The sequence below is a fragment of the Nuphar pumila genome, chromosome 14 (genome assembly GCF_984573655.1).
Source record: "Nuphar pumila chromosome 14, dmNupPumi1.hap1.1, whole genome shotgun sequence".
NCBI lineage: Eukaryota > Viridiplantae > Streptophyta > Magnoliopsida > Nymphaeales > Nymphaeaceae > Nuphar > Nuphar pumila.
Window position 1 is genome coordinate 7,345,199 of NC_143262.1, and position 15,535 is coordinate 7,360,733.

Sequence of the window (15,535 nt, forward strand, 5' to 3'; positions counted from 1 at the left end):
TCTTTTCTTTTCTTTTTCATTATTATTTTTTATTGGAGATGTTTTTAGGGATGACATGGATGTTGCTTCACCCTGTGCGTTCTTTACTTCTGCTAGTTAGTCTGAAAATGTTTAATCACATAACATTATTTTTATTTTGTCTTCATCCCATTCACCACCTTTTTCAAAGTTAAAAAAAAAGGGGTCCATGTATTCACGTACATCACATGTTACCTTGAAAACAAAGACTTTATGTCATTTTTTTTTTCTATCTCTCAAAGTACAATCTACTTTTTGTCCTATCATCTTTCACACTTTTCTATAAAAAAAAATGCATAAAAGACTCCTTCTCGACAAACTTGTCTTTCATCTTATCTTTTAATTATTAAATGTTCTTTTCATTAGTACCTTTAGTACCATCCTTCTCTCTCTCTCTCTCATACGAATTGAGCCTCCATTCTTTTCAATCCGTGATTTTGACTCCTTTACTAGTTTAAAACTTAACTTTATTCTCTAAAAACTATGAACTTCCTCCAATCGAGTTTCTTTAAAAATATGTTTATCAAATAAACATTAATTCATGTCAATCATAACTTTATTTTATGTCTTTCATCTCATATCAATCATGATTTTTTTCTTGTTTTTTTATTCCTATCCTACTCGAAAATCCATATATGTCATCTCACTTTTCTTTATGTCTACTCTTACTCCTTCCACACATATCCATAAAAATACTTCTTATATAAGCAATTATTACTCTGCACTCATGAATATCTTTTGTCTCCTCATTTCATCTCTCGAATACATTTTTTTTATTATATATTTTAGATTTTTGAATCCGACTTCTTCATGTCTATTCTTATTTTTTAATATATCATTCATCAATTCTTATTTTTTTTCGAATATATTTTTGACTCTTTCTCTTTTTGTCTCATCATCTCTCTTACCACTATTCAAAGTCAAAGTGTGTCCTTCTCATATTTACATATACTCATAAAAATTACAAATATGAAAACACATTAATCATGACACATTTTGTAAGTCATTCTTTTCTTTCAAAAATGTCATATCTTTCAAAGTACACATCACATGATCACCCTATGACCTATTTTCTTTCATGTCTATCCATAAAAACTATTTATATATTAAATAAGCAATCATGACATTTCTTTATCTCTTTCATCTCATATCAGTCATTAATTATTTTTGTCATCTTCTCTATCCATGTCTTATTTGAAAATCCATGTCTGTCATCACTCTCTTCATACACCCAACTTAAAATTTCTCATTATGTCTTTTCAGCTTGACTTTATCTCTATTCATCTCTCTCACATGAATTGAGCTCACTTCCTTCTTTACTCTGTCTCAAAACAATGGATCGCCCCATGTATTTTTTGAAATCCATTTCTTGACTTGTTGTCTTCAACTCTCAACTTGCTTCAACCTGGTCTATAATATTAACTCTTCGACTCTGATCCCTCTTTTTTGTCAATGACAAAGGGGGAGAGAAAACCTACCTCTCCTATGTAGGAGAAAAACGTTTAACTCTTTATCTCATACACATGAAGTATACACAAATTTTTTATGTTAATTCTCGTGTTTTTTATGATTACTATTTCTGTGCATTTTTTTATTTCTGATATCATATTTAAATCATCATAATATATATGGCTTATTGACAGGGGGAGCATATATTGTCATCATAAAAAAGGGGGAGAACGTTGAGAAACTATGTTTTGATGATACATGATAAATATGATATGCTTTCATGATGCATATATATGATACATGATAAATACATGATAAATACATTATATGCTTTCATGAGATATGATAAATATGATATGCTTTCATATGTGAAACTGAATATGTTATATTATGACTGGATATGATGTGCTATGTATTTAACGAGTATTTGATGCAAGGTTATTTCACTTAAGAAGAGTGAAGACAACTTGATCAAGTGCAACTATTTGATGCAATCATACTACTCTGAAGAAAAAGCTTGATGGGCCATACATTCATAAAGATTATCCAAGAAGATCGGCTACCTCAAGATGAAGATTTTTTTCTTCTTTAGGGTCATATGTAACAGAACCTTCAGAAGCATGCATATTTCATATTAGACTATATGCTTTGAAATCATACAAGCCATTTATTTACAAAAAGTTAAGCTTTCATAAAAGAATACGTTATATATATTGTAGCATTTCAAAAACACCTTTTTTGAAACAAATCATTGTACTTCCTACAAGCATTTATGAAAAAGACATTTTGACAAGATATAATAGCTCATGATTTCAAAAGCATTAATTGTACTTTCTTATAAGCATTTATGAAAAAAACATTTTGACAAGATATAATAGCTCATGATTTCAAAAGCATTAATTGTACCTTCTAACATGCATTTATGAAAAAGACAACTTGAAAAGATATAAAAGCTAATGATTTCAAATATGAAAGAAAAAGACAAAATGAATTAATTCATAATACACAAACATTTACGTAAGAAATTTTGGTTCATAATACATAAGCATTTATGTAAGAAAAGACAAATTGTGAAAAGATGTATTGGTTCATAATACATAAGCATTTATGAAGAAAAGACAAAATGTGAAAATATGTATTGGTTCATAATACATAAGCATTTATGTAAGAAAAGACAAAATGTGAAAAGATGTACATAATACATAAGCATTTATGTAAGAAAAGATAAAATGCATTAGTTCATAATACACAAATATTTACGTAAGAAATTTTGGTTCATAATACATAAACATTTATGTAAGAAAAGACAAATTATGAAAATATAATACACACACATTTATTTGAGAAATGACTATTTGTAATATAAGTATTACTCAAGCATTTTGTGTACTTCACAACCGTTCATTTTAGAATTGATGATTTGAGAAAATAAATATTATTTTATTAAAATAAGAAATGACCATTTATTTCTTTAAGCATTAAATGCCACCTCAAAAAGCATTTGAGAAAGACTATTTATTTATAAATAAAACCCACACTCAAGAATGTTGACTTACTTAAAGTCATCATTCCTTCTGTAAACATTAAATGCTATTCCAAAAAGCTTTTAAAAAAATGACCATTTATAAATAAAGTACTCAACAAACATTTATCACACTTACATACATTTATTATAAGTGACGACTTGTAAGAAAAATATTAATATACTAATATTCATTAAATTGAGTAAAGACAAAATTACATGATAGAATATATTCCAACGTTCAATGTACTACAAACCATTAAATTGAGTAAAGACAAAACTATATGATAAACTACACTTCAACGTTCAAAAATACTACAGAACATTTATTATGAGAAAAGACCTAATACAAAGAATAACTCATTTAAAATACACCAACGAATAGTGTACTCCAAAAATACTTCGTATGGAAAGAAGACTTTTTGAAAAAGCAATATAGTACACTTATCTTTTTCACACTAAGTTGTTTTTGAAATGACCTTCTCATATCCCAAAAGGACAATTATTTCAAAAAGACAACGACTAGTTTTCTTAAGACTATATATATACAAACACAATAGTGTGAAAAGACAAGCAAGCTTTCAACGAGAAAAATTCCTGCTCGACACTCTGAGAAAAGAGCTTAGAAAAAGAAAGAGAAAAAGAAAGAGAAAAAGTCAAGAAAAGCTCTCAGAAAAATACAAGAGTGTGTAAGAAAAGAAAAAGATCATTCTGAGAATCTTCATACGTGCATTCATACTCTACATATCATTCTGAAGGTTCTATAGGAAGTATTGAAACTTTCTGTTATTCACTGTATTCCTTATCTGTTGAGAGAAGTAGACCTCTGGGAAAGAGGGTGTTTCTCTTCTCTGTTGAGAGAAATAGACCTCTGAGGAAGAGGGTGTTTCCCTTCTTTGTTGAGAGAAGTAGACATCTGAGGAAGAGGGTGTTTCCCTTCTCTGTTGAGAGAAGTAGACCTCTGAGGAAGATGGTGTTTCCCTTCTCTGTTGAGAGAAGTAGACCTATGAAGAAGAGGGTGTTGTACTATTTATCCGGTAACTCGGATGTTATAGTGGAAGACTCAAGTGTTTTACTTGGGGACTGGATATAGGTCAGTAACTCGGCCGAACCAGTATAAATCCTGTGTTTATTGTGTTGTGCTTTATTGCCTTATTTTTTATTTCATCGATCTGCATCGTATTTCACTATTCACCCCCCCTCTAGTGGAATTTCATCAGAGACTCATGTGATCCGGGAACTAAACCAGGCCCAATTAAATGATCCAATTGTTTATTTGATGAAGCCAGGTCTCGGTGAGATTCCACATTGAAAATTAACTTTAGACCCACCTCGATAACTGTTTTGTTACTTTATGTGCCTATTCTAGGGTCAGGTTACTCACAGTCATAGTGACAAAAGTTAAAAACAGCAAAATCTCGGGAGTAAAAAAATTCAGAAGATTTTGATTTTTTTCATAAATCTGGCATTTTTTTGGCAAAATCTTGGCAATAAAAAATATAATAAAACACATTTAAAAATGAAAACCTCACGATAAATATCTGCTATAATGGTAAATATCGCGATATTTGTCACAGATTGAAAATCTCGAGAGAAATTACCGTTTTAAACTTTCAGGCAATTTCTCAAGATATTATCGCAAGATTTTTTATAAATCTCACTATATTTGAGTCGGCTTCAAATTATCATTTTCCTGCACTTGTGAAGAACATCACCACGAGAGCGGGTCCAAAAATTCATTAAAAATAATACATAAAATGACACGATGCTAGAGGTTTATCCCTATGACATAGGGTATGAAGGTTGAACCCTGACTCAGTCTCATCAAGATAGGGACGGCAGGTGCAATCATATTGCACACTTTAGTGTGCTGCTGCATATGATCTGCCCAACATCTTCTATTGGGCCTCGCAGCTCATACCCAAAAAAATGGAGGTCAGTCCGGTGCAGCAACACACTCAAAGTGTGCAATGTGATTGCACCTGATCTCAGGATAGCCATTGTGAAAACAAAACAGTATTTTAAAATATTACTTATCTTAAAAATACTGTTTTCATCGCAACGTCAAAGTGGTACAAAAATACATTTGAAAAATTTTGTTTGTTAAAACATCAAATAAGAAAAACTAGATTGAATGAATAACAAGTGGATCCGTGGCGCAATGGTAGCGCGTCTGACTCCAGATCAGAAGGTTGCGTGTTCGATTCACGTCGGGTTCAAGATCCCGATCTGCTTTTTTTCTTTCGTCTTTTTCTGCTTTTTTTCGGCCGTTTTCTCATCCGGAAAATAATTTCCTCAGCCTAGTAAAGTATCCGAACGAGCTCTATCGATTTCCTTAGCCATGCGGCTGTCCTCTGCACCTTCTCTAAACCTCAAACCATGACCAACTTCCCCAACGCACAGAGAAACCCACCAAAATGCCTCCAAATCTAGCCCTCCTTCTTACCACCCCACAGCACCTCACTCCCCTTCCAACGCCATCCTTCCTAAGGCCACACAGAACGGTCACAGGGTTATCCCTTCACTGCCCATCTGTTCCTAACGTGTTTCTGCCACCACCCATCAAGAAAAGAATCGATTGCGCTCACACCAGAGCCAAGCGGAGGGCTGCAAAGACCCCAAAACTAGAATCAGAAGCAGAAGGCCTCGTTCGGATCTTGCTGAAAAATTTCAATGGAGAGAAGCCCCTCCTGTCTGTGTTGCAGAAGTATGTCAAGCTCATTCGGACCGAGCACTGCTTCCTGCTGTTCGAAGAGCTCGGGAAGAGGGATAAATGGCTTCAGTGCCTCGAGGTAAAGTGCCCATCTTCTTGGTGCTTCTCTTTTCTTCATTATTGTTCCCCTTTTTTCTTCTTCTACTTCTTCTTCTCTTTTAATTAGTCTTTTTTGGTCTTAAATCTCATTTCTGTTATCTTTTACGGTATTTTTTTTGTTTCCTTTTAGCTTTGTTTATATATATTTACACGGAGAAACTGCCCGAGGAGGGCTTACCCTTTGCCCCTAGGGAGTCGCCACGCTTTCGCTTTCTTTTGGGCAATTTTATGTTGCTTGTTTGGGGTGTCTAGATTTTGGGTGCACCCACTTATATAGAATGAGATATCCCAACTTATCCCATTTATCTGGTCAAGTGGGTGAACCAACTTACCAAGCAAATCAGTTGCTGTTTTCTTTTTGAAAAGAAAGGCTTTTGTGCGACAATTCTTCTGAATAACCGTAGAAACAGAAATTGACTTGAAGTGCCTGTTTTGGTTAGGCTTATCTATCTGTATAAATTCGATATTAAAAAACAAAAGTTCTAGAATTTTAATTTTCTGGTGATTGGTCAATAAAATGAGATATGCAGAATTTGCAGAACTTTAAAAAACCCTGAAAACATTAAATCCATCCAATAGTTTGAAGAATGAAAACAGGAAATTTTTCAGAATTTCTAAAAACATAAGTTAAAGAAACCCCAAAATGCAAAAGACCAGAAAATTAGATTTCTAGATTTGCATCCAAACAGGCCCTAAGTGTGTGGAAATCTAGCATCCTTTTTGTTTGACTTACTCTGAGCTTTATCAGAAATTCGATCAAGAACATTTTTTCTCTTTTCTTTGTAAGCAGTCTTTTGGTGGTTGTATGATGACGTTTCTGAGCTGCTCCCAGGTGTTCAGGTGGATGCAAAAGCAGAGGTGGTATATTGCAGATAACGGGGTTTACTCCAAGTTGATATCTGTAATGGGGAAGAAGGGCCAGACCAGAATGGCAATGTGGCTGTTCTCTGAGATGCGTAGTAGTGGTTGTCGGCCCGATACGTCTGTATATAATGCACTGATTACTGCACATTTACATTCCAGGGATAAAACCAAGGCTCTGGCAAAGGCTCATGGATACTTTGAAAAGATGAAGGGCATGGAAAGGTGCAAGCCCAATGTTGTAACTTACAACATTCTCTTGAGGGCATATGCTCAGTCTGGGGATGTTAATAAAGTGGAAGCCTTGTTTAAAGATCTTGAGGGAAGTATTGTTTCAGCCGATGTTTATACCTACAATGGTGTTATGGACGCATACGGAAAGAATGGAATGATTACAGAAATGGAGGCTGTATTAAAACGTATGAAGAGCCACGAATGTAGACCAGATATAATCACATATAATTTACTTATTGATTCTTATGGAAAGAGGCAGGCTTTTGACAAGATGGAGCAAGTCTTTAAGAGCCTACTGCGGTCGAAAGAGAGGCCCACACTGCCTACTTTCAACTCGATGATAATCAATTATGGAAAAGCTCGGCTAAGAGACAAAGTAGAGTACATCTTCAAGAAGATAGCAGAACTAGGTTCTGCACCCAGTTATATCACATATGAAAGCTTGATCACAGCATATGGATATTGTGATAACATTTCCAGAGCTAGAGAAATATTTTCTGAAATGTTGAATTCGGGTAAAGAGTTGCATGTTTCAACACTGAATGTCATGCTTGATGTCTACTGTAATAATGGTTTGCCAACCGAAGCGGACTTGCTCTTGGAATATGCCCGTACAAAAGGTTTGCTTCCTAATGCTTCAACATATAGACTTCTTTATAAAGCTTACACAAAGGGCAACATGAAAGATCTTCTTCAGAAATTGCTTAAGCAGATGGATAGTGATGGTGTTATTCCAAACAAGAAGTTCTTTCTAGAGGCATTGGGAGCCCTAACATCTTCAGAGACTGCGTCTCTCTCTGACAAGGATGTACAGAATGCACGTTCATTAGAACCGAGTAATCAAAAGGACTTAACTGTACTATGTGAATAATATCATTTCTTTCATGAAATTTTGTCTGCACTTGCTGCAAATCAACTCATAATTGTGTAGGCCATTCTAATAGCTGCAAATTTAGCATGCTGTAATGGATGAGTTTGAATGCTTTTCTTGTTTTTCAAAAAGAATAATATCCTGCTTAAAGGAGTGCAGCAGAAACTCAGTCCATACTGGACACTGAGAAATGGAAACAACAGCCTATCTAGGGTATTAACTTATCAATGGTCTTACATCATAATGCAAGGTGATGAAGTAGATCATCAATTCATCATCTGGTTTCAGGTTGTATTTTAGTTTTGTGATCGTGTTGTGAGAAAATATCTACTTCAAACATTGTAATACATAATTTTCAGCTTCTCAATCGATTTAGAGGAAATTTCTTTTCCTTGTTCTCCAGGGTTCACAGGCACTGCTCTTTGATAAATTTCATCTTTTTTGTTTGTCACTTGCAAGATAAAGGGTGTCTCGATATTGAATTATTTTTGCTTAAAGCTGAAACTAGTGCATGCGTTTAATAATCTTGTTTCCCTGACAAATGATAAAGTAGGTGCTGTCTTGAACAAGCACAGTGAAATATTCAACACTGCTTCTTTACTTGAGTCATTTATTTTCCTTTAGAGGAAAGAAAATACAATAGAAGAGGTTCACTCCTCATATTCACTTAAATGTTTCAATGGCTGCAGGAGTACTAAAAATTGTTCCTAATGCAAATGGCCTTGTATCTTTTCACTCTCGTTTCTCATTTATTTCTTCTTAAATTTTGAATTACATGGGGATTTTCGCTCTTGGAGATGAAGGTTTCATCTCAAGGCCATTTGATGCTTGGTATGAATATAATTTCTAGTACAGTTTCCAAATAAATAGCCATTTGGGTATTGCTTCCTAATAATATGATGCATCGTAACTTGTTATTAAATGAATATAAGCAAATCTCATTATTATAATTACATGACTCCATCAGATTGTCAATTAAAAGCCATATTGCAATGTCATGTTAAACTTGGAGGAAGTACTAGAGTGTTCCATGCGATTCTATTACATTTTACCATGGAAGCATAAGCCGTTCCATTACCATATCAGGGACCCTTTTCCCCATCAATTATGCTGCTGCTTTTTACTGTTGCTTCCTTTCTTTTATTGTTTCTCCTCTTTATCACCTTGTATATTTGGAATTGAGTTGACTTTGCTTTCACTATGTTTTATGCTTCAATTATGAAAAATGGAGAAAGAACATCTGTATAACAATGGAAAATTTTGGAATTCTCAAAATGAATATTTTCCACAGAACTCCGTGTACTGGAATGTATATGAAATGACTGGCATTTTAATACGGAACTTTTCCTTTTTTTTTCGTGATTGGCAATCTGGGGGATAACCCCTGTGGATTCGAACTGAGACCCCTTGATTATGATAGTTTAACCTCACCATCCAGCTATCTCGTTCGACCCTGGAACCACCTGCTTTGTTGCCTTCACTTGTATGCATGTCTTTTCTCTTGTTTTCTGCAGGTGACAGATCCCTTGATTTTGATTCAGGCATATGGTTTTCAACAATCACTACCACACCACCACCAAAACACAATGTTAATAGGAAGGTAGGCACTTTATTTGAAGAGAATTTGGATGTTCTTGGTCTATAGTTAATCGTAGTTGCATAAGTATACTTTGACGCGACTGAGGCAGTTCACATTTCAGATATCAAGGTCTCAACTCAAGATGATAGTGTCAAAGTCAGTCCAATTTTTAGATGTTCATCTGATTTCGATCGCATTGGGCTACGGGGTAATTTGAAGGGATTTCTCGTCTCAACTATTTGGATATTTCATTCAATAGATTACCGGAGATTCCCTGCTATTAGCTTTTGCTAACCTTAAAGCTGAGTCTTGAGGAAATCATGCACCCTTTAGGATGAGAGAGAGAGAGAGAGAGAGAGAGAGAGAGAGAGAGAGAGAGAGAGAGAGAGAGAGAGAGAGAGAGAGAGAATTCTTCATTTTGCAGCTAATTTAAACCCACTTCAGAATTGAATCCTCAAAGAAAGTTAATTTTTGATAGACTTATGAGAAAAGTAGCTTGCGCAATGGAATATCTTCCCCATGGTTATTCAGAAGCGGACAGTATGACTGCATATGTTGATCTTTGGTATTGTTATTGGTTATATTGCACCAGGTATCACATGGCTCCTTTTTCTTTCAAGTTGTCTTTGATCATATATGCACGGATGCACACACTTTTTATCTTGGCTGGAAGCCAATTCCACGGAGTCGAGAATCATGTTGCATTTGAATTACAGTTGATACAGAAATCCCCCCAGCTTTCACCAGGGATATAAACCAGTTGGATTCAGTTCAGATCTGGCATTACTGAATCTGACCTAATCAGATTCAGAGTGGGATGAGAAACGTCATACTGAATCTAGATCGATTAGCTAATTGGATACTTTTATCTGTAATCAGGTTGGATTATCTGTTGGATTTAGACTTGACCACAAAACTGTGTACTGAATCCAAATCTGATTGTCAATCACATCCTTGATGTTAAAATTTCCTTCTTTTTTCCACTAATGGACATTGTTTGCACATATATTTGAACGTTTAGTTGCTTCCTGACTGAAGCTAGCAACTTTATGATCATTGTCGACCAAAAACTATGGCTTCCCAGAAAATAAAAGACAAAAACATGTCCTCAGCAGTGTAGCATATGGTCGAAACAATGAATCGCTAGACAACCAACCAAATCTTCCATCAGAAGTACAATAAATTTATTTTGGTTTTATCAATTCTACTTTTGTGAAGGCATTTACTTCTACCATCCAATACAAACGAACGAGGCACCACGAACAGTCAATGACACAAAGCTGCCTTTCCATTCTCCTTTCCTTTCTTTTCTTTTTCTTTGTCCTTTATATGAATTTCACAAATTGAAATATATGTACAGTCTAAGCTTGAAGCAAATAGAACCAATGAAACACTTCAAGAAATAAACAGCGTATTTACACGGAAAGCTTGTTGAGATTTCCTCTTCATTTCCTTCTAGAAAAGAATATGATTCAAAGTCCATCATCGCCGCCTTCAAGCTCAAGACCCTCTGCTGCTAGAAGGCGGTCTATAACTTTCTTTGTCTCTTCCTCAGCCTTTTTCCGCATTAAATCCCTTTTCTTCAACACAAGTGTATGTCTTTTAAGAGTATTTGTGAAGTTCTCCCTGGATGCTTTCTTTTCTCTTGCCAATATCCTTCTCTCCTCCTCGGGATCAATCTGAAAAGGTACCACATTTATTCATCTTAGTGAATGTATTGCCAAACATCATTTTTCTAAGCATATTTTGATATTAGTTTAGTTTACATAGCTGCATTTCAGTGATTATCACCATTGAAATTACACAAATATAGTTAAATGTTTGTGATCATAGATCATTCATGAAATTTAGATAACCTTTTCAAAAAACATGAAAATTTCAGGCCACCTAAGTCACAGGGACTCGGCTAGGGAGGCGCCACACCCGAGTCGACATGCCCCGACACGGGTGCGGCTTCGGACATGGCCCGGACTCGGTCAACAACGAGTCGGACTCGGTCAACGAGTCGAGGCCGAGTCCGTTCTTGTTTTGGACTCGGTCAACATTGACCGAGTCCAAAAATGTCCATTTTTACGGCAAAAAAACAAAAAAAAATGATCTTTTTACGACAATGCCTTGTTTGGATATATTATTATATATATATATTTTAATATATATAGCCGAGTCCCCGTATCCAAATTTTTTAAAATTATGCCGCACCCGCACCCATGTGACATAGCAGGCCACTTGATGACCAAACAAGGCATTGTCAAAGCTTATGACAAATGCCCAATCTTTCTTTTGAAAATATAACAAAAGTTGAATGTCCAAGGACAAAACATGATTTGTATTCTAGCTGCTGCTACTAAACTGTGTGGTTGCCCAATGACACCATATGCAGTTGCAACGCTTGTTGCCGCTAATTGATACTCAACATATATGATCTTAAAATTCAAATGGCTAGAGGTCAGCGAAAACAGCAACAAGAAGCAGTATGTAAGTTTATTTTCCATGAATATGAGAAAGCATGGCCAGGGAATGGAAAACAGAACAGGCAGGATAAGTCTTGAATTCAACCACAAAGGTACAACGTGCCAGGGCAAAAATAGGCAGGCACATCCACTAAACAGCAGAATAGGTGGGATAGGTCTTGATTTCGACCACACAGGCACAATGTGCCAGAGAAAAATAGACGGGCACATCCACTACCTTATCCTAGGACCAGTTCAGGACCTTACAGGAGCCTGGAGACCAATATGTAACTGGGCTGCACACAGCCCACAGTAAAAGAAGCTGCACCATAGGTTTCATTCTAGCCCAGTGGGTTATCTAACCAAGCCAAAGGCCGTGTCAATCAGGCTCAAGCCCGAGCCAAGCCAGCACATACGGAGCCAAGCCCATCAAGCTACCCAGTGGAATATCTGCCCAAAATCTTGGCATTTCTTTTGGAAGACAAGGACAAAATTTTCAGCTGATAGCTTTCAAACCACAAAAATTCACAGCCAGATTAATGCATAATTTCATAGCATGATAAATAATAAGATAGCCTTCCAATAATTAAATATTTTGAACATTAAGTAGATCTTTAACTGAAAGTGTAAAGGCCTAGTCCAGGAATGGTCAACTAGGAATGTTGTCTCACCTTTGACCGTGAAAGACGACGAGCACGGAGATTCAGTTCACGTTGTTGCTGCTCTGCCCAAGCTGCAATTGCCATATCACCACGTTGGTCAAATGCTTTCCTCTTTTTCATCAGCCATTCCATCCATGCTTGAGAAGCCTGACGAAAGGAATGTGCAGATATGTGATTATTCCAGCAGGGAAAAGTTTATCAAGTTTCTTCCATTTTGTTTATCCTTCATTAAATCCAGCTTGTGAGAAAGTCAAAAGGAACAAACCATGATATATTATTTACATATGGATGTGTCATAATAGTTTAAATCCAAGTTGTAAATATCATATTCATACCATATCATATGATACACTAGGATACATATCATAAGGCCACGTTTGTTTCATGCAACTTACATGGGAAAGTGCTGAGCTGGCAACCCTGAAGTAAACCTTTCCCACTAAGAATGAAACAAACATCAAATCATCACAGTGGAAAAGTGCCATGCTGGCACAAGTGAGCCCCAGTTTTTCCCACCACCTACCACTTTTTATGTGTAAATCCTTTCATACCTCCTCCTGTGAAAGCTTTCATATGGGAAGGCTGAGCTGACAGGTTTTTTAGAAATATGTGCCCATTCCCATGGAAAGCCTTTCCTATACATGAGAATGAAACAAACGGGGCCTAAAAAAAATGATACGATACACACTCGTATAGTGATATGAGTGTATCAAACAATACACCTCAATATGGGGCATATCACACAATACGCTATCCGTGCAACTTATGTTGCATTGATTTCCCTTTTTTCATTTTTGAGACATAAAAGGCCCCATAGTGCTGGTTCACCCATCCAGCACTTAAACAGCTGATCATTTGATCTCTTTGCCCCTTCTTTGTTGCCAATTACCCATCTAATGATGGTTAACCATACTATGGAAATTTAATTTTCCAACCATAAACATTGCCCCGCTGTTTTAGCTACTTCTAAGATTTGAAGATTATCATCATATTCATCAATTTGAAACAGCAATATCCCAAGAGTCAAACCAAAATTGATAGCCCCAAGATAGATGTAGAAAGTTAGAAACACAACCAACTAAAAAACTTGTGTTTTCTTTACCATGTCTGTCACTTTTATAGTTAATTTTGTTCTCATTTAACCTGACAGTTTGACAGAATTTGCTTGATGGTGACTGATCAAAGGAAATTCAGTCACAGGAAAACTTGACAGTGTATATTGCAGTAAACATAAACCTCTACCTTCATGGGATTCACTCGGTGTTCATTATCATACTGTCGGCGCTTCTCCTCATCAATGAGCAACTCATATGCTGCTTGAATCTTAATGAAGCGAGCTTCAGCAGTTTCCCCTTCTTCTAGTGTCCCTCTACCATCATAAACTACGGATAAAAAAAGAATATAAAATTACGTACTATCCAGCAACAATGCAAAAACATATTTCGAAACAGCTAACCCTCACATGTGTGTGTGTGTGTGTGTGTGTGTGAGAGAGAGAGAGAGAGAGAGAGAGAGAGAGAGAGAGAGAGAGAGAGAGAGAGAGAGAGAGAGACCATCAGGGTGGTAGTATTTTGCTAATCGTCGGTAAGCAAACTTTATCTTCTCCTCATCAGCATCCCTTTCCAGTTCTGTAAATCAAGAATAACAAAGTATCATTCAGTCCTAACTAATATATAAACGGTTAATATCTACATAGTAAACCAGTAGATGATGGGCACACGAATTTTACGGTTAAAACCTGAAGTTTAGAGGATAAATCAACAAGAGATTGCATAAGTGCAGCATATCAAGGATAATGACACTCACCAAGAGTAAAGGTCCCAGCTATCATGTTCATTTCCTGGATTCAACTACCAAACACGGTTCATTAATAGGGCCATCTTTCTCTCAAGGCATAAGCTTGCCTCAGCCATCCATTTAGGCAACTGCATACTTCACTTTATGATGTTCAACGCTTATTAATATCATCACTTCCCAGATTTTTCAAAATTTCATACCTGCTTCTCCTAATCTCAGATATGCTCCAAACTTTTTCTATCTTCACGAATTCTGCATACGTAGGACAGTATCCTATAATTCCGTCAACCATTAGATAACCTGGCTCAAGAGCATCACGTAGAAGATGCTAAAGATTCATCATAATTGTCGATCCTATTTTTCATTTTCAGATATGGGGATCAAAATCCCATCCAACGCATTCCCCACAAAATTTTGTCAAGGATCACCACAAGTTTTCCTCTTTGTTTTGCCAATTTTTTGCATATATCAACTATTTTCAAACAATTTCTCACAGTTGAAAGCATTGGGTTTGCATCTCTATCACACTTCCTTCAGGATTTTCGGCGTTTCTTCCCTTTGGCGCGACAGTCTTACACAAACAAATAGGCGACTGATCAGCTAGGGTGCGCTTGGATCCATGGAAGAATTGGGTGAAATTGGAATCAAGGATTGCATTAAAGACTACGATGATTTTGATGAATTTATGAAGTTAGAATCGATTTACATTCGATTCAACGAACCCAAACATACACGAACCAAAACCAACCAATGAGAGAGAGAGAGAGAGGGTCCGAAATTTTACCGAGAGTATCATAGGGGGACTTGTCGGAATCCCACTTGGTGGCTCTACTAACGAAGGTCCGCCGATAGCCAGAGCGACACGACAGCTCGACCCTCCGTGGGTGACCATGTTGGAAAAAAAAGAGAGGGTCGAAGAAAGAGATGCGAGACGTCGAAGAAGCAGAGGAGGAGGGGGAGTTGGGGAATCGAGAAAAGAAGGCCGACGACCGCAGCTGGTTCAACTCTACCTTCCAACTTATGAAGGAAGACACCATGTAGGGGCGACAAACCGCCCTCAGGTTGTTCATATTCTGAGAGTGAGAGAGAGATTGGTGGTGGGTGGTTGTTCTACGCTACGGCTCCTTCTTCTTCATTGGAATGCAAAAGAATCGTGCAGAGAGAAGAAACCGGTACAAGCAAAACCAGGAAAAATGGAGCCCAATATCTGAAATTGTGGTTTTTGTTTGAAAAAATACTCCCATGACAAGATTTTGAATTTCAAAAACCAGCTTGCCAGC

At 36.4% G+C, this 15,535-nt stretch overlaps 2 protein-coding genes and 1 non-coding gene across 4 annotated transcripts; 2 read left to right on the forward strand and 1 right to left on the reverse strand.

Annotated features, from left to right (window-relative positions):
• The first annotated feature begins 5,136 nt into the window (after positions 1-5,136).
• TRNAW-CCA (transfer RNA tryptophan (anticodon CCA)) lies at positions 5,137-5,208 on the forward strand. The gene has a single exon. It is a non-coding gene; the product is annotated as a tRNA-Trp (tRNA).
• An 87-nt stretch (positions 5,209-5,295) lies between these two features.
• Positions 5,296-8,134, forward strand: LOC149816218 (uncharacterized). Its single transcript, XM_089987594.1, has 2 exons — positions 5,296-5,781; positions 6,634-8,134. Exons 1-2 carry the CDS (start codon positions 5,407-5,409, stop codon positions 7,765-7,767), a joined length of 1,509 nt encoding a protein of 502 aa, XP_089843720.1. The 5' UTR covers positions 5,296-5,406; the 3' UTR covers positions 7,768-8,134.
• Positions 8,135-10,616: 2,482 nt separating this feature from the next.
• Positions 10,617-15,457, reverse strand: LOC149816219 (uncharacterized). 2 transcript variants are annotated; one of them, XM_089987259.1, is made up of 5 exons: positions 15,040-15,457; positions 14,012-14,086; positions 13,701-13,840; positions 12,468-12,605; positions 10,617-11,025 (listed from the first exon to the last, which is right to left on the reverse strand). In XM_089987259.1, exons 1-5 carry the CDS (start codon positions 15,323-15,325, stop codon positions 10,819-10,821), a joined length of 846 nt encoding a protein of 281 aa, XP_089843385.1. In that variant the 5' UTR covers positions 15,326-15,457; the 3' UTR covers positions 10,617-10,818. The 2 variants fall into 2 exon arrangements, with proteins under 2 accessions (XP_089843385.1, XP_089843386.1); XM_089987260.1 differs by lacking the exon at positions 15,040-15,457 and adding an exon at positions 14,265-14,342.
• Positions 15,458-15,535: the final 78 nt, after the last annotated feature.